The sequence below is a fragment of the Schistocerca americana genome, chromosome 4, assembly GCF_021461395.2.
Source record: "Schistocerca americana isolate TAMUIC-IGC-003095 chromosome 4, iqSchAmer2.1, whole genome shotgun sequence".
NCBI classification, from domain to species: domain Eukaryota; kingdom Metazoa; phylum Arthropoda; class Insecta; order Orthoptera; family Acrididae; genus Schistocerca; species Schistocerca americana.
This window is the reverse complement of record NC_060122.1, coordinates 839190443-839217900: the sequence shown is the minus strand read 5'-3', so window position 1 is coordinate 839217900 and position 27458 is coordinate 839190443. Positions and strand designations below refer to the sequence as shown.

The 27458-nt window shown below is 40.4% G+C and overlaps 1 protein-coding gene across 2 annotated transcripts in view; it reads right to left on the bottom strand.

Moving 5' to 3' along the window:
* LOC124613959 (alpha-ketoglutarate-dependent taurine dioxygenase-like) overlaps positions 1 to 27458 on the bottom strand; it is a 144360-nt gene that overhangs the window by 34274 nt on the left and 82628 nt on the right. For both annotated transcript variants that reach the window (XM_047142739.1, XM_047142740.1), the window contains exon 3: positions 18416 to 18657. In XM_047142739.1, coding sequence (XP_046998695.1) covers positions 18416 to 18657 — 242 coding nt within the window. The remainder of the gene's footprint in view (positions 1 to 18415; positions 18658 to 27458) is intronic.

Sequence of the window (27458 nt, the reverse complement as noted above, 5' to 3'; positions counted from 1 at the left end):
CGGCTTGCCATGCCATTTCCACCTGGCGCCTCAGTTGGACCAGCGTTCGTGCTGGACGTGCAGACCGCGTGAGACGACGCTTCATCCAGTCTCAAACATGCTCAATGGGGGACAGATCCAGAGATCTTGCTGGCCAGGGTAGTTGACTTACACCTTCTAGAGCACGTTGGGTGGCACGGGATACATGCGGACGTGCATTGTCCTGTTGGAACAGCAAGTTCCCTTGCCGGTCTAGGAATGGTAGAACGATGGGTTCGATGACGGTTTGGATGTACCGTGCACTATTCAGTGTCCCCTCGACGATCACCAGTGGTGTACGGCCAGTGTAGGAGATCGCTCCCCACACCATGATACCGGGTGTTGGCCCTGTGTGCCTCGGTCGTATGCAGTCCTGATTGTGGCGCTCACCTGCACGGCGCCAAACACGCATACGACCATCATTGGCACCAAGGCAGAAGCGACTCTCATTGCTGAAGACGACACGTCTCCATTCGTCCCTCCATTCACGCCTGTCGCGATACCACTGGAAGCGGGCTGCACGATGTTGGGGCGTGAGTGGAAGACGGCCTAACGGTGTGCGGAACCGTAGCCCAGCTTCATGGAGACGGTTGCGAATGGTCCTCGCCGATACCCCAGGAGCAACAGTGTCCCTAATTTGCTGGGAAGTGGCGGTGCGGTCCCCTACGGCACTGCGTAGGATCCTACGGTCTTGGCGTGCATCCGTGCGTCGCTGCGGTCCGGTCCCAGGTCGACGGGCACGTGCACCTTCCGCCGACCACTGGCGACAACATCGATGTACTGTGGAGACCTCACGCCCCACGTGTTGAGCAATTTGGCGGTACGTCCACCCGGCCTCCCGCATGCCCACTATACGCCCTCGCTCAAAGTCCGTCAACTGCACATACGGTTCACGTCCACGCTGTCGCGGCATGCTACCAGTGTTAAAGACTGCGATGGAGCTCCGTATGCCACGACAAACTGGCTGACACTGACGGCGGCGGTGCACAAATGCTGCGCAGCTAGCGCCATTCGACGGCCAACACTGCGGTTCCTGGTGTGTCCGCTGTGCCGTGCGTGTGATCATTGCTTGTACAGCCCTCTCGCAGTGTCCGGAGCAAGTATGGTGGGTCTGACATACCGGTGTCAATGTGTTCTTTTTTCCATTTCCAGGAGTGTATTTTGTTCATGAATAGATACAAACATTTATTTAGATAATAATCTTAATTTAAACTTGTCAAGGGAGTGACATCATTAAATCACAGCATGCCTTTCATTGTTGAATACTTAGAGAACAGTCCTTTTCCTCAAGTATTTTAATTACTATTAGCATTAAAATTTCTGGTGGACTCTTCTTCCAGACAAAATTCCAATAGGAAACTGATCAACCTCTGTGGCAGGAAAACAAAATATTGTTTCTCTGCGGAGAGTACAAAGACCACAATTGAATTGAATTGAATTGAATTTTATTTGATCCTGTAAGATTACATTGTGTACAGTAAATGTACATGTAATATAGGACATGTCAAAGTATTAACATTCTTTATCATTTATTTTTCTACACCTTTAGCTTAAATTTTTACATCACTGATAATGAGTAACAATAGATACAAATTTAATGGCATAAGTAGTTCCTATTAATTAGGCATTTACCTGTAGCAAAGGGAGAAATGTTTCTTCCTAGCACAGGGAAAATAGGGTGCTAAGACCACAGAGAATATTGGTACGACTCCGCACGTCCCCTTCACATTACATTAAAATACACCATATTGGTTCTCATCCCAAAAAATGGTAATAACAAAAACAGATTATTTGATATCAATATTAATGTTATGATTCCTTATGACTTTTCACTTTATTCAGTCTACCACAGTACACCCTAACAGATACTGCCATAGCCAAGGCACAAAAGGTCCTTAGACCACCAATTAACACTTTCATTTCACATATAAATACTTCTGCTTTACGTACTACTATTCACTCACATTTCCCCCCATATGATTATATAACCAGATCTCATTTTCTAGCCATCTCCACAAGTTAATAAAATTATATTCTTACCTATCAAAGTTTCTCAAAATTATTTTTTGCAATCACTGTATTGCCCAGTGTTCATCCCCCAAGTGTTCTCTCATAATATGAAGATCCTGGAGATACTTGAGTACCCTAAATTTTGAGATCTGATACTGATCACTTTGTAAGACTTTTCATAATAACTGTCACATTCTATCTGTATTGTCAGAAATTCTGCATTACATTCTGCAACATATAGTGTCAGTATTAGCGTGTCACATCCAGTAATAATTCTAGCCTCTGTGTGTGCGCATATTACACACATGTAAGCCAATGGGACTGCCTTCCACTGCCCCTAGCAATGTGCCATGGGGGCAGTGAGTGAGTGTGAGAGTGTGAGTGTGTGTGTGTGTGTGTGTGTGTGTGTGTGTGTGTGTGTGTGTGTGTGTGTGTGTGTGTGCACGCGCACGCATGCATGCATGCATGCACTCATTAGCATAAAAAGCTGGCATTGAAGACGGTGCCTCAGAATGCTGAGGGTGTGCAGGAACATGCATAGTTGACATGGAGTTAGTGCCATAAATGAAGGTAAGTAGAGCAGCCAGGTCCGCACCAGGATTAAGGAAATGAAGTGCAATGGGTGGGAGCACCAGATGCCAAGATAAAGGCTTGTTGTTGAGTGTCATATTGAACTGAAGAGGCCCTATAGTACAGTTACAGCTGTGTGAGGAAAGCGGCCTGAGGCTCTAACTCTTTGTTCAATTTCTAAGGTAGCAGCAGCATTGGTGGTGTCGGGGCGAGTTTGGGATCTGTGGGAGGGGGGGGGGGGGGCATGGGGAGGGGGGGGGGATCGAGTTAGGGAGTTAACTTCAGTAAAAGAAGCTCAGAGTCCAGTTGGAGGCATTGTAAGTGAAGGAGGGTCTGTGCTAATATGTCAGAGGGCTCTGATGGCATGCTGAAAGGAGATGCTGGCTGCTGAGAGCATATGTATGTGACAAGAATAAGCAAATATTTGAAACAGTGCAGGGATATGGAAAGCCACACTGGTTGAGGATGACAGCATAAAAGTCTGATGGTTCGGATGACAGTCACTGTTCGGATGTAGTCCCTCAGCCAGAAATCCTCATCTGCATTTTAGTGTGTGACCAAGAAGGAGGAACACATTACAATTGAAGTGTCCAGGTAGCAAAGAACAACAGTAAGTTTGTTACAATCGTGAACAAAATAACATGATTTCTTGAGATGTGAGATGGACTACTTGGTTAGGCTCAAAATCAGTCACTAACCATTGCAGTGGAGTATTATTACACTGATGAGGTCTTGAGCTGTGGTCGAAGGTAAGTGGTCCGGTGTTCGAGCCCTTCATATGTGTGTGTAGTCGGGTGCTCAAAGATAGATGAAATCCATGAAGGCCATAGTCAACTAATAATACACACACACACACACACACACACACACACACACACACACACACACACACACAGAGAGAGAGAGAGAGAGAGAGAGAGAGAGAGAGAGACTCCTGACCGGACCGGCTCAAAAATGATACCCTCTAACTGAGAAGGCACTACGTGCAGTCAGCATAAACCTAGAGTGGAGAACTGGCTGCAGAGTGGTCAGGCGGTGACTTAAATACTTGCCCAGCAGATGCATATTGGTAGAAACACTCAACTCAGAGGGAAAAAGGTAGTGCAGCAATGGCAGTGGTGCTGTGGCAAAGCTTGCACTTCTGCTGGTGAGGCTGGTGAGAAAGGGTACTGCAGTGGGTACTGGTGGTTTGGTTGTAAACAATCCAGTATATATCTGTTGATGTGGATTGTTTTTGTGCAATCTCCAGAGCAAATGTTGTTTAATGAGCAGTGCTGCTGTCACCAAAAGTTCACAAACTGTATAGTTAGTGGTTGTTTTACAGTGCAGTAATGTGGAGATACCACACACCGTGACAATGGACTTTCAAGGACTAGTTATCGAGGGCCATCAATAAATTGTACATAAGGCACATTCGAAAGCTACCACGCCTTTTTGATTGAAGGTCATTGTACCTATATTTTTACCTAATTTTAACCTGTTTTGAAAGAATACAGAAAAAGGTTAATAATTTTACATTACTTCACATGTAATTTTAACAGTTCTACAAAATCCTAAAAATTTAGTGAAATATCATAACAAAATTCTGGTATTTTCATGAAATTGGGAATTATAATAAAAACAAAACCCATTCTTGTTACTTTTTCATAATTTAATTGGACATAAAATACAACCTAAAATTAAAATACACCTGAAATTAATTTTCTACTTCCGGAAATTATCTACAGCTGATGTAACAATATACTTGGAGTCTGAGAATTGCTGTAGGCCCGTGGTGTTGCCTCCCTGATATCATCAAACTTGTCCCAAATCAAAGAATTCCCAACCCTCTCCCCTGTGAGTGATTCAAGAGAACGAAGGGTGAGGTGACTCCTGAGTCACCTGTGATCCACTCCATGCTGGGCTGGAAGCTCTCTTGAGTAAGTTCCTTGCAACTCTCAAGTGAGCTTGTGACTATTTGTTCTCTCTGTGGAGTACCATCTCTTGTGGTGAAGCTGTGAATAGACTAGTACTTGCAATCTGTCTTTTGAAATCAAGAGTGGGAAAGAAAGGAAAGAAAGTGTTTCCTGCATTAAACAGAGTTCTAAAAAACTGCTCTTTCTTTGCTTGCTGTGTTTTTTAATGGCTGAAAACAACTGGTCACAACAATAAGGTATATAAGCATATAAACACACATAACATATAGCATATTTTTCTGCTGCATGAAGTATGCCACAGTTACTAATTCAGCAGCTTGCCCTGGAATCTGATATCAATGGAGAGAAATTTTGGATTGGAATAGCAGCTGCTCTTTTTTTCCTGAGTTGTTGATGACTCACTCCACAGAAAGTTCTACTTCCTTGAATCAGTCCAGGAGAGGATTACCTATCTCTAGTGGCTAGACTACATGGAACGGACTTCTCGGTGTGGAATGGGTGGTAGCTGTCGAAGTGGAGGTACTGGATGTGGTTGGTAAGTTTGATGTGGACAGAGTTATACTGATGTAGCCTTTCTTGAGATGGACGCTGACACTGAGAATAGTGGCTTGTTAGGCTCAGGACGACCCGGTGAAGCGAATAGGAAAGAAGATGTTGAGGTCCTGGAGAAATGGGAATAAGGTATTCTCACCTATGGTTCAGATTATGAAGATATCATCAATGAATCTGAACCAGGTGAGGGGTTTGGGACTTTGTGTGGCTAAGATCTGCGTGGCTAAGATCTGCGTGGCTAAGATGTCCACTAAAGTGCCTCTGAATAGGTTGGTAATAGGATGGTACAGTGTGAGTGCCTGCTGCTGTAACACAGATTTGAGTGATGCTTCCACAAGAGAAGTAATTGTGGGTGAGGACATAGTTGGACATAGTGACCAAAAAAGAGATTGTAGGTTTGGGGTCAGATGCTTGGAGAGTTAATGTTCAATAGTAGGATGGACACTGGGGATGTTACTTTATAGGGAGATGACATTGACAGTGATGAGCGGCTGGCAAAGGAACTGGAAATGTGGAGAGTGGATAGAGGAAATAAATAGAGTCTTTTATATTGGAGAGAGCACAGGTTACATGTAGTAGGGTGATGTTTATGAACCACAGGGATTATCTGGATGAGGGCCTGCCACAATGAGAAATCCAACAGGATCTCCAGTCCACCATCAAATCCCTAGGTCCATCCCAGAATCCTGATCCTGGGTCACCTCCTCCTCATCCCTACAACTCCTCACACTCCTGCCTTCTACATGATTCTTACAGATCATGAACCCAACCACCCAGGACAGGCTGTTGTGATGGGAACTCCAGCCCCACAGAGAGAATATCTGCAGTTGTGGATCATCATCTTCAGCCCACTGTCTGTAGCCTGCCCTACTATATTGAAGGCATTAACAATTTCCTCTACCAACCATCAGCTACACCTGTCATCTTTTTAGGAGAACAATGTATAATTTTATTTCCTGCTACAGATAAATTCTCTTGGGATTTTGGCTGAATTCAAATCTCATGAGCCCTCTGTTATGTCCTCCTTGGTCATTTTCAAGAGAAGTATTGTTTTAGTACGTCTGAAGCTGTAGAAGTGTTAACATATGTGTCTTTACTGTAATTAGGTGTGAAATAAAAATAATAATTAAGGAAGAGAAAAATTTAATTGTGAGGGGCAACTGAAATCCAATAGTAGGAAAAGGAATAGAAAGAACAATAGTAGGCAAATACCGACTGTGGGAAAGGAATAAAAAATAGCCCCTCCTCCCTGCAGAATTTTCCACAGATCATAATTTAATCATCACTTACACTTGGTTTAAAATTCTTGAAAGAAGGCTGTATACTTAAAAGAGACCTGGAAGGTTTCCAATTGATTGTATAATAGTAAGACAGAGATTTTGGAACCAGATTATATACTGGGCACATTTCCAGGGGCACATGCTGACTCTGGCCACAATTTATTTGTTATGAACTGGAGACTGAAACTGAAGACTTGTAAAAAGGCAGAAGGTTAAGGACATGGGACCGGAGTAACTGAAAGAACGAGAGGTTGTCGAGAGTTTCAGAAGGACCATTAATCAACAGCTGACTGAAACAGGGGAAAGGATACAGTAGAACATGAAGGGGTAGTTTTGAGAAATGAGACAGTGAAGGCAGCAGAGAACAAACAGGTAAAAAGGCATGGCCTAATAGAAATCTTTGGATATCACAGGAGGTACTAAACATAATTAATGGAAGGAGGAAATATAAAACTGCAGCAAATGAAGCAGATGAAAGTAAATACAAGCTTCTAAAAATGAGATTGACAGGAAGTGCAAAATGGCTAAGCAGGGATGGCTAGATGACAAATTTAAGGATCTAGAAGCATATTTCACCTGGGAGAAGACAGATACCACCTACACAGGAAAATTAAAGAGGCCTTAGGAGAAAAGAGAAGCAACTGTATGGTACCAAGAGCCCAGATGGAAAACGAAAGCTAAAAGGTGGAAGGAGTATTTAAAGGGTCTATGGAAGAGGAATTTGAAGGTGATATTATAGAAAGGGAAGAAGGCATAGATGAAGATCAGATGGAAGATATCACATACTGCAAGAAGAATTCAACAGAGAAATGAAAAATCTAAGTCAAAACTAGCCTCCTTGAGTGGCCACCATTCCATCAGAACTACTGATAGCCTTGGAAGAGCCAGCCATGACAAAACTATTCCATATGGTGTGCAAGATGTATGAGACAGCCAAAATGCTCTTAAATGTGAAGAAGAATTTCAAAGGAAGCAGGTTCTGACAGATATGCATATTCCCAAACTATCAGTTCACTAAGTCATGGTTGCGAAATACCGGGTGGTTCAAAAGCACTGGACACTGAGCACTGATTTAAACAAAAGATTGAATTTATGTTTCATTCCAGATACAAACAGTACTTGCTATTATCTTTGATGTCAAACTGTTTTCCAGCTTCATTAATACATATTTGAAGCATTTTTGGAACACTGTTACATACCCAATTACACATTGTGGTATCACTGTCCAAATTGTGAAATGAGTTGTGTATGTAGTCTTTTAGTTCCGCAGTGGTCTGAAGCTTTTTGAAAACAAACAGAGTCCTTGACGACATGTCACATGAAAAAATCCATGGTTATTTGTGATATCTGGTTAATGTGGAGATCTGGTGAACGTGGATTCATGTCAATATCTGCCCTTCAACCAATCACTTTTCTTTGAAAAGTTTTGTTTAAATATTCGCAGATGGCATAGGCATAATGTGGTGGAGCACCATTCGGTTGAAAGTAAATTTCTTCAAAGTTTTCAGCACACATCATAAGTCCTGCTACCGTATAACTCTGAAGCATATCCAAATAGTTATCTCCTGTCACTGTTCATTGAAAAAGATATGGTTCAAGTGCACCAAATGATGATATTGCCCCTCAAAACACTCACACCATATTGATTCAGTGGTTGTTCTAACAAAAGATTTCAATTGTCAGTGTACCAGTAAGTGCAGTTATGTCTGTTAACTTGTCCACTTAACTTAATGACCTCATCAGACCACACAATTTTACTGCATAGTTTAGGATCATGTTTCTGTTGGTCAAGCATCAATTCACAAAACTCAAGATCTGGATCATCTTCAACCCATGTTGTAAACGTGAAATGTAAACTTTAAACTTCTGTCTGTGTAACATCCCTTGCACTTATTTCTGTGATAAATTCAGTTCAGTTGCTAATCATCTGGTTGATTTTCACAGACTTTGGGGCACAGCTAAACATTCCCACAGTTCATTTTCCTCAGCTGTGATTGTTTTTGGCATTCTAGATCTTGGTGCATCCATAACAAGTCCATGTTCATCAAACCAATCTCGTATGTCATACACTATTGGTCTAGACAGTGGTTTTGATCTAAAGTGTCTTCTCCAGCCACATCGGAGGATGTGACTGCAGCTCAGCAAAGTGTGGGCAACGCAAAGCTGAAAAAGGTCAGTAGGTTCCCTGCTAGAAGCACAAAGGAAAGACTGCCACATGGCCGTGGTCTCCTTTATAGTTTGCAGTTTATTAGGAGAAACAAGAACACACCAAACCACATTACAAGTCTCCAACAACTGCCGGCTTGGAGTCTACAGTAGGTCTGGTTCTGGTATCCTTACCTCCAAAGTCAGCACCTTGGTCACCATCTTGACTAACTGGTCAGCATGTTCATTCCTGGGATCCCAAGGTGACCAGAGGTCCATACAAAGATGACACCATGTGAAGATGACCAACTGTACAGCTTGGAGGTGGTCATACAGGAGATCCTGGATAATCACAACCAATGTGTATTGAGGGTAGTATGGTTGACAGCCTGACTACTACTGAAGGAGTCACTGCCAATGAAGAACAATTTGCCAGTGCAAGAATGAAGGTGGCAAATGGCATGAGCAATGGCCACGTACGTAAGTGAAACTGGATCGTCCATTGACTACAGAGTCATCTGTGTATATCAAGTCTGAGCCTGTAAATATGGAAAGGATGTCCAGGAGGAACAGGCAGCGAAAAAGAGTGGGGCCTTTTGAGTATTTTGGCCCAAAGGGGAGGTTGAGGGAGATCTCAGGATGGGGTACGCATCATGGGGGCACATGCGATTTCTCCCTGACAAGAGGCAACAGTGGGGAAAGATAGAGTTCAGAGCACAGACTCTTTATGCAAATTTCACATGCTCAGGAGAGCTGTGAATGTGTATTACATATTTGAGCAGCAGTTGTTAGCACCTGATCTGTAGGGGAAGAATGATGGCTTCCATGAGAAGGTTGTCCCAGGGCTGGTCTGAAAAGCACCTAGCACAAGTCGGACCCCACAGTTGCGTATCGGGTCCAGCATTCACAATGCTGAAGGCAATGCTGAGCCATACCACAGTGTCGCGTAATTAAAATGCAACAGGATCAGAGCTTTACATAGCTGCAAATATGTGGAGCAGTCTGTGCCCTAGTTGGATTATTGAAACAGCAGAAAATATTAAGATGTGACTTGCATGTTTGCTTAAGTTGGCAAAGATGGGAAAGATATGTCTATCTGGCATCATAGACCAATCTCAAAAAATGACAAGACCCTACAACATTTAGCATTTGGTTCTTGAGGTAGAGTTTTGGTTGGCGATGGACTGTATGACAGTGACAGAAGTGCATGACATGTGTCTTGGCAGCAGAAAACTGGAAGCCATGGGGGAGGGCCCAGGACTGTTCATATGGCACCTTGCAATCAGCATTCAGCAACACCCACAGGTGAGGAGCAATAGTAGAGGGGAAAGCCACCGGCATACAAGGAGGGTGATACTGTACATCTCTCAGCTGTAGCTAGACCACTGATAACTATTAAAAAAGGGGCACACTCAATACAGATGGGAAGCAGCATGAGAAGCACAAACTTGAACCCAGAAAGTATGGTCAGATAAGACGTTACAGATAAAAATTGGGAGTTGGCCCCGGAGGCCCCACTTGTGGAGGGTAGCAAGGATGTGGTGACACCACGTGGTGTCGTAATCCCTATGCAAGTTAAAGAAGACAGTGATAAGATGTTGATGCTGGTCAAAAGCTGACCAAATAGCAGACTCCACGCAGACTTAACTGTCAACAGTAGAATGATATTGATGAAAACTGCCCTGGGATGGAGCCAAAAGACTCCGAGACTCAAGGTACCAACACAGTCATCGGCTCAACATACATCTGAGCAACTTGCGCTTTCTTGCTGTTGAGACAGGAACTCACCCTCACTACAGATACAGTTGACAATAGCAAGGATGTGATGGCAATCCGCTGATAAGTGTTTGAGCATTAGGTTGTGGATGCAGTCTTGCCCTGGAGCCATGTCAGGGCAAAGGGCTAGGTTATTCAAGTATTCTTACTCACTGAAAGGAGCATTACACAATTCCAGATGTCTAGAAGTAAAAGGTAAAGGAAGTTACTCTACCCACTGTTTGAAGACATGAAATGCACACTGATAATTCACAGATGCAGAGGCTCGAGCATGATAAAAAGCAAAATGCATCTGGATCAGTGTCGACATCACCATTCACAAAGATACCCATACACCCATGGGCTACTAGTTTCCACAGAGGTATCGAATCTCAATCTAAACCTATGAAGGAGAGGTATGTGGTCCAATGTTAGCAATGTACCACTTCCAGCATTCTCATTTCTGTCATTTTATGACATGGTGGACCTGGTCACGAAGCTGTTCAAAGTCAATGAGGTGCTCCATCAACAGATATCACTTTTGGCATTGGTGAACCCACCTGCGAACTCTAATGGTCATGGTGATTTCAGGGGTCCACCAAAGTTCTGTCTTCCAACAGGGGAATCCTAAGGAAGAGGGGATTGCTGAGTCAGCTACTGACAGAATGGCTGCAGTTGTGTACTGGACAACCATGTCAACATCTCCATGTGGCAGGGTGCAAAGGGTGGTGGTGGTGGTGATGGTGGTAGTGGTGAAAGCATCCCAACCAGCTTTGAAGAGAACCCATCTGGATGGACACCCAAACAAGTGAAACAAAGGGAGGGCCAAAACGATCAGAAAATGATCGCTGTCACACAGATCATTATGAACTCTCCCGAAGAAGACATAGGCTACAAATAAAAATGTCAATGGCCAAATAAGATGCATGCACCACACTGAAATGTGTGGGAATACCAGTATTCAAGAGGCAAAGATCGAGCTCTGTGAGCTAGTTTTCGACAGCTTTACTGTTTCCAGTGGTCATAGTTCCACCCCCTCAAAGGTTTATGGGCAATGAAGTTAGTATTAGGAAGGGTTAGGGGAGCTGAGAAAATAGCACAGACAATGCATTGTGGGACACCTCATCATTGAAAGGAAGATAAATGTTACAACTGGTAAATTCCAGAGATGCCTTCACACGAAGAGCCATAACCTCCAAAGTTGTGTTGAGTGGCACGTGTCTGCTGTACACAGAATACAGAATGTACATGCAGATACCACCCAGTGCTCTTTCATGAACAGTGTGGTTCTTAAAATAGGCATGACCACCACAGAAGGTAGGGGTCTACATTGCCGAGACCCAAGTTTCCTAGAGAGTGACACAAAAAACAAGGTTAGTCCACAGAAGATTTTATAGTTCAGCCAAGTGATACAAAAAACTGCTGCAGTTCCACTGGAGGACTGCACTATCTGTATCCTATAGTGGTGAGAATGGACAAGGAGGTATGCCACGCCTCAGTGCTGCCTGCTGTCACTGGCTGCAAAGACAGGCCATCAATACACATCTGTTCCAAATCAGGGTGCATGTCTGGGTCTGGTGGGTCTGGGGTTACGGGAACCGCAAGGAACGCTGCCTGAGGTACAAAGGCAGAACATGTGGGGCTAAATGGCATGAGGGCCATCACAATCTCCCCCTTTTTGGAGGGCTACTACTTCTCCTTCTTGTCTCTAAATGATTTAGACTTCTAGAAGGGCTTGTCTGTCTCAGATTCTGAGACAGAGGAGGAACATATAGTCCTATAATCTGCAATCTGTGACTCCTTCAGCCACCAGCTAGCACCTGGTTGTAGGTCAGCAGAGTCCTGGGAAGGGAATGCCCTGGGGACCCCTCCTGGTAAGGGGGTGTAGGGGAAGCAGCAGGAGAAGACAGGCAGCCTGAAGGTCCAGACACAGAAGACACTGAGTGGACAACATTGTTGTAGCATACCATCCATCACTATTGTATGTGTAAAATATAGGCGATCATATTTTTTCTTGGCCTCTTGATATGTGAGACAGTTCAGGGACTTTTTCTCCTGGATTTTCTTTTTGCATTTCAAAACAGTGCAGTCTGATGAACAGGGGGGGAAATGTGCTTCCCACAGCTGACATAGATGGCAGGAGGGGTATAAGTACATTCAGGTGCAACTGATAGCCACAATTCCTACAGACCAGGCTGGTGTTGCAACATGAAGATGTGTGTCCAAATCACATGCCTTTGCAGAACGCATGGAAGCAGAAATATACATCTTGACATCACAGTGACACATCATCTTGACCCTCTCAGGCAACAAGTCACCTTCTATGGCCAAGATGAAGGCTCCAGCACCAAATCTGTTATCTTACGGCCGCTGCTGGACACAAAGGACAAAATGCACATCTCGCTGTTCTGAATTAGCAACTTGTACCAGTTTGTAAAAGGAGATCTCAATGGAAAATGATACCCTGACCCATAATCAGACTTTTACAGGGGTTACAGTGACAGGAATATCGCCCAGCTTGTCACAGATGAACAGCACCTGTGACTGAATGGGGAAGGCAGAACAGAGGCACTTTTCACTTTTGAAGTCACTGCCACTTCCTCAAATCTGCCTTTGGGATGTTCAACAAAGAATGGATGCCTTGCAGTCGAAAAGGAATCCTTGTCCATCCTAGAACAAATTATTGGGAGGAGTATTTTCCACCTCGTATCTGAGCTCTACATTCCTCCTATACCTTTTCTAATTGTAATATAACTTAGCTTCAGAAGAGACTGCTGGGGTCATGAAGCCACCAGCAGAAGAAAGTTTAATTCACTTCATGTTGAATCTTCTGCTATGATACCACCAAATCCAAACAGTGGCTTTCCCCACAGTCACCACCCAGCCACAGCAACTGTTATCGGGCCAGTAAAGCATTTCCCAGCATCCCCATGCTCCAACCGTGATGAGTACATACTCTGTGGCTTGTATGAGGAGTTCCCGGCTCAGGCACCAACAGTATGATCACTTTGTGCTTCGAGGCTACCACCGTGCAGTCACTTGATGACCCCATCCCACAACAGAATGGCTACCGTGCTGAGTTTTAGGCATAGTACTGTTGCAAGAAAGAAGAGTGCAAAAACAGAAAGGAAAAAAGGTTGAATATATGCCACGCTGAGTGAATTTCCCTGCATAATTCACACTTCTGTAAAATTTGGAAAAGAAGTATCAACTGAAGCCCAACAAAGATACCATATAATTAACAATGAAAAGATGTAGAAGTCCTGAAGGTAAGAAAATGGGTGCCCAAAACACAAACTGGATCCAAGAACATCCCAGAAAAGGTAGAAAGGAGAAAGAATAGTAGAAATACAGACTTTCAGCACAGAAAGGGAAGTAGCGCTGTGAGGGCTGGGACGCCGTGCTGGTCAGGCACGTACTCAGTAAGAGATGTGAGTCCCCTTGTGGGATAGTGCAGGGAGAAGAAAGAAAAAGTTTGAGATTTGCCAATGGCAATGTAAATCTGTCAGAGACAGCAAAGGTCTTGGAAGAGCAGCTGAATGGAACAGACAGCACTGTGAAAGGAGTATCAGGTGAACATTCACAAAAAAAGATGGTGCTGAGGGAATAAAACTAGGAAACAAGACACTATAAGCGGCAGGCAGTTTTTTGCTATTTGGGCAGCAAAATAACTGATATTGGCTGAAGTAGAGGCAATAGAAAACGTAGACTGGCAATGGCAGAAAAAGTGTTTCTTAATAAAAGAAATTTGTTAACAGTGAATATAAATTTAAGTGTTAGGGAGTCTTTTCTGAAAGCATCTGTCTGGATTGTAGCCTTGTATTGAAGTGAAACATGAATGATAAGCAGTCCAGGCAAGCAGAGAGTAGAAGCTTTTGAAAATATGCTGTGCTACAGAAGAATGCAGCAGATTACATGGGTAGATTATGTAACTAATGAGGTGGTACTGAATAGAATTGGGAGATTTGAAATTAATGGCAAACTTGACTAAAAGAAGGAATTGATTGATAGAACACTTTCTGAGACATCAAGGAGGGAAGTTTGACAGTGTGTGTGGGGGGAGGGGAGGGAGGGTGTAGAGGGAGACCAAGAGATGAATACAGTAAGCAAATTCAAAAGGATGTAGGTTGCAGTAGTTACTCAGACGTGAGGCTTGCACCGGATAGAGTAGAATGACGAGGAGCTGCATCGAACCGGTCTACAAACTGAAGATCACAACGACAACAACATCAGAGATGATAGACAACGTTCCAAGAATAACAAAGCTATATACTTATTTTAGTATTGTTAATAACAATAGTCAATATTTTCTAAAATGCTGTTTATATATAGCAATTGTGATCTGTTCATCAATTTAGGGGATGATGATGATGATAATAATAATAATACCAAACTGTATTATTATATTTTACCAAAAAGTTTGTTCACTTTATACTCGTGTAGCAAATACAAGTTAACTTGATCTGAGTTTGCTGGAGTGGCTGTTAAATCACATACAAAAATTATCATCTTTAGTGGGAAATATTTAGTACTGTCTCATTTGTATATCATATACATGGGTTTTGCCATAAATACATGCTGGTATCATACATCAGTCTTTTTTTTTTATTAATTAAGACCACAAAAATGGGATAACTGCAGTTTGTCATCAAGCAGCTGCTGTGTAATAATTTTTCTACGTGAAAGAAAGAAAGAAAGAAATTATCCCAATAGAACCACTGCAGAGTAGTGGGAAATGGTCATGAGTATCAAAACTGCCTTGGCTTCTTTCAAGTTGAGTTCTGTGAAGCAACCCAGTTGGATAGAGATGTGGCTATATTTGGCAGACATTGGTATCTGTCAATTAGCTTCGAAGAGGTGCACACCAGGGTACAATTATGACTCCATTGGCAAACACAAACATTTTTCTATGAAGACATTGACCATCTTGTCTCACAATAGGGTAAATTTAGTAACAGTTATGGCAATTACTTTTGAAATAATCAGCAATTTACTTGCTTTTTTCCATCTGTCTCACTTTCATCTGACTGCCTCATATCATTTAAGCATGATACATGTGCTTACAAATGTTGAGTATCCCAACATAGCATCTGTGTACAAGTTTTTTAATGGAAACACTGCTGCTTGTAGAGAATATGGTACATGATATACCATCTACAGAGTACGAGACTGAACAATGTTTACTTGTGTTTTCACTAAGCTGAATGAAGTGTTTTCACTAAACAGCACAAGACCGGTGTAGTACCCAGCAGTCACATCTCATCTGAATATGCAAACAAGCAGAGTATGGATGAAGTATAAGTCATAATTCAGTTGGTAGAATGTAGTTCTTCAACAAACTCATACAGAAATTTTAAAGTGAGCAGTGCTCCAAGTACAACAATACGTTAGACATTACTATGCACAGCCTCAGTCCTTTTCATTTGCAGCAAATTTACCACCATTAAAGAGAAGTTGAAGGTAGATGATTGGCTAATTGCAAACAGCTGAGTAACTACATTAATGATGGTTACTGATGAAGTCACTTTCACTCATGACGGTATCAATAACACTCAAAACTCACTCACTGGTTCAAGAAAAACTCATAAGTCTTTATGGAGAATGCTTGTCTTAAATGTGTGGTGTGGTGTGATAGACAATCAGTTGATTGGGCCTGTTGCATTACCACATCATATTAAAGGGCCCCAATATCTATACTTTTTTTTTTTAAAAAAAGTGTTCCAGCATTATTGAAAGACACTCCTTTGGCTACAAGGATGAGTGAGTTCTTCCAGCATGACAGGGACCAGCACTAGCCACCAGGTGACACTATTTAAACCCACCATCCCGCAGACAATGAATCGGCATAAATGGCCACATTTCTTGGACACCCAGAGTCAGTGTATTTCAGCCCTTTAGATTTTTGTTTCTCACGATGATTGAAAGGAATGTCTGTGGGGATCACTGAAAACCTAAGCCTTCAATGTTATGAATATTAATGACCTCATTAAAGACTGCCTAAAAAACCCCAAAAGAGCTACATGTGGTGTTGTCAAGAGAAATCGAAAGAGCACTGAAGTTGTAGGTGGAATGTATGGAGGTCAACTTCGAACTTTAACCTATTCCTTTGCTTAAAACATTCTACGATTATTTGTTTGATTTACGTCCCAACAGTTGTAGCTCTGTAAGCACTAAAAATAGAAATACGATATGTGGAACATTTTACTCTAATTAGTCTACACTACCATCTCTTAAAATAGTTACTAAACCTCCTAAGACATACTGTATCTTACATTCTCCAGGAAAATACTTTTATTTATATTCTAAAATGCCTTGAATTGACTGTTAAATATGCTTCTGACAATGCTAATAATATAAATGGAACATTTACCTGGAATTAAAAGATGATATTGACACCACATGTTCAATACATTGCTTTAACACAATGCATTTCTCTACTTGAAAGTTTTCAGAAAAGTTGTAAATGGCATGCTGCATATAAAGCAAATACACTGAAGGAAAAAAACACTGGCAACGCACAGAAGGAGTTGTGTGACATTAACAAAAGTTGGTAGGCACGTTTCTTCATCTGAAAGACAATGTATACTTAAATTTCTTGCCATTAGCATAAGAGTGGCACTAGTAACACCACTATTCAGATGCAAATCTGGTCTGCTTTAAATACATGCTGTAATAGTCAAGAGTGTTTGTTATTTTAAAGACTGGACATGGTGAGTTGATGTTAGTCAGGAATGCCTTTAAGGTGACAAAGATACCATTATCAACACTTCACTGAGTTCAAAAGGAGTCATATAACAGGGCTATGAGAAGCTGCATGTTCCTTCTGCAATACTGCAGAAAGATTTGGCAGGAATGTAGCCACTGTACATGATTGTTGGCAGCATTGGTCTCAAGAATGTTTGGTCACAAGAAGACCAGGTTCCAGATGCACCAACAATCTGAGCAGCAGTTGTCACCACAGTGACAAACGAACTGTTACTAATCAGATACTTCAAGGGCACCTCTGCAGTGTGCATTCCACTGACCCCAAACAGCTGCCATTTGTGACTTCCATGGTGTAAAGCTAGTCTTCATTGGAGGGCAGAATGAAAGTTTGTTATGCCTTCTGGTGTCTGCCTCGATGCCAGTGATGGCCGTGTCTTTGTTAGGAGGCAGCCAGTTGAGGGGCTGCAACCAACTGTCTGTGTGCCAGACACACTGGACCTACACCTGGAGTTACGGCCTGGGTGCAATTTTGTATGACAGCAGGAGCACTCTCGTAACTATCCCATGCACCCTGACTACAGATTTTTACATCAATCTGCTGATTCGACCTGCTGTGCTGCCGTTCATGGATGACATTCCAGGGGGTACTTCTCAACAGAATAATGCTCACCTACGCACCACTGTTGTAACACAATATTCTCTACAGAGTGTTGACACGTTGCATTGGTCTGCTCAATCGGCAGATCTGTCTCCAATCGAGCACATATACATCATCATCAGACAATAACTCCAGCATCACCCAAGCAGCATTAACTGTCCCTGTATTGACCAATCAAGTGTAACTGGCATGGAACTCCATACCACAAACCGACATCCCGCACCTGTACAACATAATGCATTTAATTTGCACACCTCCATTCAACATTCTGGCAATTACACTGGTTAGTAATGCATCAGAATTTCACAATTTCAATGACTTATCTCATGTTTACATTAACCTGTGATACGGCAATTTTAATCCTTTAAATATGTTACCTACACAAATGTATTCTCAAAATGTTACTATTCGACATTAATTTTTTTTTTTTTTTTGTTTTTTTTTTTCCACTAGTGCACATAGGCTTACAAGATCAGAAGTTATACCAAAGGAACATTACAGTTTAACGTTTTAAAGTCTCTGGAGATTGATCGCATGCTCGAACTGAACAGGGATGGAGCAGGTTGAGGATCATATCACTTTCAAAGATACTATCCTGGCATTACATTTGAAACAGCTTAAGGTAACCACAAGAAAGTTAAATGTGGATGGCCAAATTGAGATTTGTATTGTCTCTTCCCAAACAGAGTACAAACAATATACTACATACTTACGTACAATAAATGTATTTTTGTTGTCCTTCTGATTTGACACAAACTGTACTCCATTTTATAATATTTATTTACAGGCAGATGTTTATGCATTACCTTCTTCTTGGTGACTGGATGAGTGCAGATAAGAGGATGTATTGGACCACTGCGTCTGTCACTGACCATCCACAATCTCTCCCACTCTGCTCTCTTTTCAGTACTAAGGCCTTCAATCAGTTCTGTCAAAGGTGCAAAGACTGTGTTGCCTTTCTTTGGCACTGACACTATATGGTATAAAGAATAGGCAAATGGAGCTGGCTGGAAAGAACCATCAATGTGCCAGCCAGTTCGACCAACCCCTGAAAATATTACCAGTAATTGAGCAATTAGTACATTCACAATCACAGTATTCAAACACAGCAATAAATTGGTCTAAACTGGTATCTACACTTTGTTAATAAAATAAGAACAGCCAAACTTCTAGAAATAAATACGTGCAATAAAAGTAATACAAATTGGAGAAATATTTCCTCCGTGTGACTGCAAGGTAAATATAAAAAATATAACTTCCAAGGAGTTGAGAGACCGATATGCGCAAGAAATTAAAATATTTTAAATTATGGAGTGTAGCATACACATTTTCACACAGCTAATAATGAGTGTACCAGTCACTGTTGTGCTTCCACTGGTAACCTCAACTCATTATGGAAACTGTTTCATTGAACTGGTGAATAAAATGTGTTCTAAGGCAATGTTAATGACAGCGCTGTTGAAGGTTTTGTTTGGGATGTAACTACACTCTTTCCATTCAAACTTCATATTTTCTTGTTCGCTAAAATTTTCGTACAACAACCCAAGGCTGCCTCATTCTTATAAACTAAATTGTTTGATAATGGGATTTTACTAGATGAATAGTCTGATACCACTTTTAGTCAAATTCTCAAGGTCTTCAGCTTTTGCTCAGAAACTCTCTTTTCCATTCCTTTCATCTTGGTTTGCTATTTCACTTCCTGTTCTACAAATCATAAAAACATTTTAGCATGATTTACATAAAAAGAGACTGACCCCCAAAAGATAATCATCCTAATATTTATACAGCCAATTTAAATAAAAATAAACAGAATAATATTTTATAAAGTAAAAATACAATTTAACATAAAAAGAATTACACGAAATCACCATTTTATCGATGCTGTCAAAAAACACAAGAGAATATATACTTCACTGGAAACACTTAGATACATATCTCTGACATGTGAACTTTTTGAGTCTTTACTGGATGCAATTCACTGGAAGCTGGTTCTGAAAAGAATGGGAAGTCGGACATATTGTTCCAAAATTATTAATTGGTTATTGTCATAGGACTATGAGATCAAGAGCCAATATGTATACAAGGTGTCTCAGAAATGTTATGACGAGCTTCCAGCGTAGGTGGGGTACATCATAAGGACTGAGAATTGCACAGCAACCCACGGCCACAGACGTCAGGGGCACCTGGAGGGCAGAGACTGAAGATGGGAAAGGGAGTTTGTAAGAACTTAGACTCTATGCCTTGACTATGTGTATACCTTTTGTGTTGCTGTGGACACTGTTATTCTTTATTTCACTAGCAAATTACTCTGCTAACAAAGCAAGAGGGTGCTTCATCTCAAACATTTATTGGGCATACTGAGCACACATGGTGCTTGACATGAATACGTCTCTAATTGTTTAGCAGATGTTCAAAGTTTGGTGATGCCAAGCATGCCTGACACCAAGGGAGCATTGACTACTGGACACGCTCCATCACACGGAGTTTCTTTGATTGTAGCAGCTATGCAGATGATTCTTGGGACAAGATCCATTCCAGACTCCACAGGATCAAGATACATCAGCAATTTTATGGATTTCCACAGAAAAAAATCAGGGCTTGATAAATCCGGTGAGTATGGTGCCCAGGGAACCACTCCTCCATGGCCAATCCATCGATGCATGAATGACCTGCTCAAATGCCTACTAACAACCAGTCCAGAATGCCTGCTCAGGCACCCCATCACACTGGAACCACAAGCTGCGCCTCACATTTGCTTTAACATCTTCAAAGCAGGCAGCGTTCCCTCCAGTACTCTCATGTACATCAAAACCCAGTAGTGCACAGTAGCTTTTGCAGCCATGGGTTGCTATGCAATTCTCAATCCTTATTATGTGCCCCACCTCCCACTGTGATGATAGTCAATAGTTACTCAAATGATTAATGGAAAATCTCATATAAAGATGTGAAACAAATACTAACAAAGAGATAGAGGGGTTGGCCAGTACTTACCTCAGCTCAGTACAGCTGATAGATACACATAAAACAGAACCGAAAATTTATGTTCCTAGCTTTCGGAACAAATGTTCCTTCATCGGGGAGGAGAGAGGGGAAAGAAAGGGAAGAAGGGAAAGGAGATTCAGTTACTCACAACCCAGGTTATGAAGCAACAGGGAAAGGAAAATAGGGAGGGTAGCAAGGATGGAGGCATGGTTGTCAGAGGGAAGCCAAAGATATTCTACTATAAGTACTGTGCCAGCTTCAAACCAAAGACGATGCATACAGAAGTAAAGAGGTATATAGTATAAAGATAAACACAACTATGTAGGATGAAAAGATGCGTGAATGGCTAAAGAGGAAAGGGAAAGAGGAGAAGACTGAAGAGTAAATGGGAGTGAGGTTGTTTAACGTAGGTTCAGTCCAAGGGGATGGCGGGATGAAAGGAGTGCAACTCCAACACATCCTTTCATCCCGCCATCCCCCTGGACTGAACCTACGTTAAACAACCTCACTCCCATTTACTCTTCAGTCTTCTCGTCTTTCCCTTTCCTCTTTAGCCATTCATGCATCTTTTCATCCTACATAGTTGTGTTTATCTTTATACTATATACCTCTTTACTTCTGTATGCATCGTCTTTGGTTTGAAGCTGGCACAGTACTTACAGTAGAATATCTTTGGCTTCCCTCTGACAACCATGCCTCCATCCTTGCTATCTCCACTAGGATAACCACTTGCTCACAAACAGCCATTGATAATATCTTTATAGAAAAGTCAAATGAACAAAATTATATTACAAAACCAATAGTCAATGGCCTCTCAGACCATGACATGCAGTTCCTTCTGTTAAATGTTAATACTGAACAGGATATAAAATCTGTTAAATCTGAGCTCAAGAGGGTAATCAGTAAGCCAAAAATTGATTATTTTAGGACACTCCTCAGAGACATTCACTGGACTGATGTTTACAGTGCTCATGGCATGAATGAAAAATATAACATTTTTGCTAATAAAGTGCTTACCTTATTTGAACACTGCTTTCCCCCAAAACTTACCAAGGTTAGAGCAAAGTCTACAAAGAAGCCATGGATTACTCGAGGAATAGGGGTATCTTGTAAAACAAAAAGAAAACTGTATCTGTCAATCCGAAACATTTCCAATGTTGATGCTATAGCACATTATAAGAAATACTGCAAAATATTAAAGACTGTAATACGGATGTCAAAGCAAATATATTACAAGGAAAAGATAGTCATATCAGATAACAAAATAAAGACAATATGGGATATAGTGAAGGAGGAGACCGGTAGAACCAGACATGAAGAGGAACAAATAGCATTAAGAGTAAATGATGCATTGGTGACAGATGTGTATCGTGTTGCAGAACTTTTTAACAAACATTTTATAACTGTTACTGAAAAGATGGGGTTGTCAGGTTCGGTAGATGCTGCTATGGATTACCTTAGACCAGACATTTCAAGTAACTTCCATAATATGAATTTGACCCTCACTACCCCAACAGAAATAATGTCCATCACAAAATCTTTAAAATCAAAAACATCTAGTGGGTATGATGAAATATCAACAAAGTTAATTAAAGAATGTGATTCTGAGCTAAGTAACATATTAAGCTATCTGTGTAACCAGTCGTTTATCAGTGGAATATTTCCCGAATGGCTGAAATATGCTGAAGTTAAGCCACTGTTTAAGAAGGGAGATAAAGAAATAGCATCAAATTTCCGTCCAATTTCACTGTTGCCAGCATTCTCAAAAATTTTCGAAAAAGTAATGTACAGTCGTCTTTATAACCATCTTATCTCAAATAACATACTGTCAAAGTCACAGTTTGGATTTCTAAAAGGTTCTGATATTGAGAAGGCTATCTACACTTACAGTGAAAATGTACTTAATTCATTAGACAAAAAATTGCAGGCAACTGGTATATTTTGTGATCTGTCAAAGGCATTTGACTGTGTAAATCACAATATCCTTTTAAGTAAACTAGAATATTATAGTGTAACAGGAAATGCTGCAAAATGGTTCAAATCTTATATCTCTGGCAGGAAACAAAGGGTGTTATTAGGAAAGAGACATGTATCAAGCTATCAGGCATCATCCAACTGGGAACTAATTACATGTGGGGTCCCACAAGGTTCCATTTTGGGGCCCTTACTTTTTCTTGTGTATATCAATGACCTTTCATCAGTAACATTACCAGATGCCAAGTTTGTTTTGTTTGCTGATGATACAAACATTGCAATAAATAGCAAATCAAGTGTAGTCTTAGAAAGATCAGCCAATAAAATATTTGTAGACATTAATCACTGGTTCCTAGCCAATTCTTTGTCACTAAACTTTGAAAAAACACACTACATGCAGTTCAGAACTTGTAAGGGGTGTCCCAAGAGTATATGTCTAACATATGATGACAAGAAGATAGAAGAAGTGGACGGTGTTAAATTCTTGGGATTACAGCTTGATAATAAATTCAACTGGGAGGAGCACACCACAGAACTGCTGAAGCGTCTTAACAAATCTCTGTTTGCAATGCGAATTTTGTCAGACATAGGGGATATAAAAATGAAAAAGCTGGCATACTATGCTTACTTTCATTCCATAATGTCATATGGGATTATTTTCTGGGGTAATTCATCAAGCCAAGCTAAAGTTTTCCGGGCACAAAAACGTGCAGTAAGAATTATATGTGGTGTGAACTCAAGAACATCCTGCAGAAGCCTGTTTAGGGAACTAGGGATACTAACTACGCTTCCCAATATATTTATTCCTTAATGAAATTTGTCATTAAAAATATATCACTTTTTCAAACCAACAGCTCAATTCATGGAATCAATACTAGAAATAAGAATAATCTTCACAAGGATTTAAAGTCACTTGGTCTTGTACAAAAAGGTGTGCATTATTCAGGAACACACATTTTCAATAACTTGCCAGCAGCCATAAAAAGCTTAACAACCAATGAAATTCAGTTTAAGAGAAGCCTAAAGGATTTATTGGTGGCCAACTCCTTCTACTCCATTGATGAATTTCTGAGGAAAACCAACTGATTTGTATATAAGTACAACATAACTTCTGCACAATTTCAGTGCAGTAATGTGTTCACTGAAAATTTGTGTGTGTGTGTGTGTGTGTGTGTGTAAGTATAATCTAACTTCTGCACCATTTCAGTGCAGTAATGTGTTCATTGTAAATAAGTATTACAGTAGTTGTATTACATGTTTCTTACCTTATAAATAAATATAAAACTTTTTTATTTTAAATTCAGTGCAATAGTATTTGTAAAATGACTCTTAGTGTTCATTAAAAAATGACGATCATTCCACTTGGGCCTGTGGAATGGTACATTAGCTTATTTGTTTTAGTTTAAATATTTGTCATGTATTGTTGTTTTTCTGACATGTTCCACATCCTGGAGGACCTCCTCACTACGGATCAATTGGAATGAAAGTAAATCTAATCTAATCTCCCTATTTTCCTTTCCCTGTTGCTTCATAACCTGGGTTGTGAGTAACTGAATCTCCTTTCCCTTCTTCCCTTTCTTTCCCCTCTCTCCTCCCCAATGAAGGAACATTTGTTCCGAAAGCTAGGAACGTAAATTTTCGGTTCTGTTTTATGTGTATCTATCGGCTGTACTGAGCTGAGGTACGTACTGGCCAGCCCCTCTATCTCTTTGTTAGTATCAATAGTTACTCAAGTATAGTTTCTTATATTATGACATGGTATGATCCTCAGAAAAAATTGTATGTCGACTGCCTCTGGCCTCATAAGCCTACACAATTATATTATATTATATTATATTATATTATAATCATTTCTTTCCTTTCTCAGACGTTATGTCTGGTTAAAAATGGAAAGTGATGTTGACCTTGATCAAGTGTGACTTCCTTTTAACTGTACGGTATATGTTACATTGCATTTAGGAACTTTCGGGTAATTGGACATGTATCAATAATTACAGATTTCTGTAGTTGTATACATACGTTTGGATGTAGCTGTATTGAGTTGATGTACTGGTGGATATTGTGTTGTATGACTCCTATAGCTGATACTATAATTGGTATAATGTCAACTTTATCCTGATGCCACATGTCTTTGACTTCCTCAGCCAGTTGGATGTATTTTTCAATTTTTTCTCCTGTTTTCTTCTGTATATTTGTTGTCTTGGGTATGGCTATTTCGATTAGTTGTGTCAATTTCTTCTTTTTATTGGTGAGTATGATGTCAGGTTTGTTATGTGGCGTTGTTTTATCTGTTATAATGGTTCTGTTCCAGTATAATTTGTATTCACCATTCTCCAGTACATTTTGCGGTGCATACTTGTATGTGGGAATGTGTTGTTTTATTAGTTTATGTTGTATGGCAAGTTGTTGATGTATTATTTTTGCTGCATTGTCATGTCTTCTGGGGTATTCTGTATTTGCTAGTATTGTACATCCGCTTGTGATGTGGTCTACTGTTTCTATTTGTTGTTTGCAAAGTCTGCATTTATCTGTTGTGGTATTGGCATCTTTAATAATATGCTTGCTGTAATATCTGGTGTTTATTGTTTGATCCTGTATTGCATTCATGAATCCTTCCATTTCAATGTATATATTGCCTTTTCTTAGCCATGTGTGGGATGCATCTTGATCGATGTGTGGCTGTGTTAGATGGTATGGGTGCTTGCCATGTAGTGTTTTCTTTTTCCAATTTACCTTCATCGTATCTGTTGATGTTATGTGATCTAAAGGGTTGTAGAAGTGGTTATGAAATTGCAATGGTGTAGCCGATGTATTTATATGAGTGACTACTTTGTGCATTTTGCTAGTTTCTGCTCGTTCTATAAAGAATTTTCTTAAATTGTCTACCTGTCCATAACGTAGGTTTTTTATGTCGATAAATCCCCTTCCTCTTTCCTTTCTGCTTAATGTGAATCTTTCTGTTGCTGAATGTATGTGATGTATTCTATATTTGTGGCACTGTCATCACGTAAGTGTATTGAGTGCTTCTAGGTCTGCGTTACCCCATTTCACTACTCCAAATGAGTAGGTCAATATTGGTATAGCATAAGTATTTATAGCTTTTGTCTTGTTTCTTGCTGTCAGTTCTGTTTTCAGTATTTTTGTTAGTATTTGTCTATATTTTTCTTTTAGTTCTTCTTTAATATTTGTATCATATTTTCCTATTTTTTGTCTTTAAGCTAGATATTTATAGGCATCTGTTTTTTCCATCGCTTCTATGCAGTCGCTGTGGTTATCCACTATGTAATCTTGTTGTTTAGTGTGTTTTCCCTTGACTATGCTATTCTTCTTACGTTTGTCTGTTCCAAAAGCCATATTTGTATCATTGCTGCATACTTCAGTTATCTTTAGTAATTGGTTGAGTTGCTGATTTGTTGCTGCCAGTAGTTTTAGATCATCCTTGTATAGCAAACGTGTGATTTTGTGTTGGTGTGTTCCAGTAATATTGTATCCATGATTTGTATTGATTAGCATGTTGGGTAGTGGGTTCAGAGCAAGGCAGAACAGGAAGGACTTAATGAGTCTCCCTGGTATATTCCACGCTTAATCTGTATTGGCTGTGATGTGATATTATTTGAATTTATTTGGATATTGAGTGTGGTTTTCCAATTTTTCATTACAATGTTTAGGAACTGTATCAATTTAGAATCTACTTTGTATATTTCCAATATTTGTAGTAACCATGAGTGGGATACACTATCAAAAGCTTTTTGGTAATCAATGTATGCGTAGTGTAGCGACCTTTGTTTAGTTTTAGCTTGATATGTCACCTATGCATCTATTATCAGTTGCTCTTTACATCCTTGTGCTCCTTTGCAACAGCCTTTTTGTTCTTCATTTATAATTTTGTTCTGTGTTGTATGTGTCATTAATTTCTGTGTAATGACTGAAGTTAATATTTTTCATATTGTTGGTAGGCATGTTATGGGGTGATATTTTGCTGGGTTTGCTGTGTCTGCTTGATCTTTAGGTTTCAGATAAGTTATTCCACCTGCAAGTGTATCAGGAAATGTGTATGGGTCTGCAATGTAACTGTTAAATAATTTAGTTAGATGTGAATGTGTTGAGGTGAACTTCTTTAGCCAGAAATTTGCTATTTTATCTTTTCCAGGGGCTTTCCAATTGTGCATAGAATTAATTGCTCGGGTGACTTCATGTTGCAAAATTATCACTTCAGGCATTTGTGGTACCATCTTGTATGTGCCTGTTTCTGCTTGTACCCACCGTGCATGTCTGTTATGTTGTACCGGGTTTGACCATATGTTGCTCCAGAAGTGTTCCACGTCTGTTGTGTGTGGTGGATTGTCTATTTCAATGTGTGTGTTATCTATTGTCTGGTAAAATCTCTTTTGGCTTGTGTTGAATGTTCGGTTTTGTTTCCTTCTATTTTCACTTTTTTTGTATCTTCTAAGTCGTTTGGCCAATGCTTGTAATTTCTGCTTCTTTTCATCTAATTGCTCTATCGCTTCTTGTTGAGAGATTTTACCAAACCTTTTTCATTTTTTGTCTGATATTTCATTTCTTATAAATTGTGTTAGCTGTCCGATGTCTTTTCTCAGTTTTTCTATTCTGATCTGTAGCCTGTGTTGCCATGTTGGTTTTGTGGGTTTCTACTGTGTGTTGGTTGGTTCTGATCTCTGCCTAGTGTGTATATTTAGTGTAGTGAGTGCTCCTATATAAACCAGTAGTTGTAACTCTTCCATAGTTGTATTTTCATTTATTTTGTTCTGTATGATTGTATTGATAGTTGTTATTGTTGTTTCGACTTGTGGGTTATTTGGTGGTCTATACAAGAATGGTCTAATGTCTGTATTCGTGTCTTTGTATTCTATATATGTCAGCTGAAATTTTTCT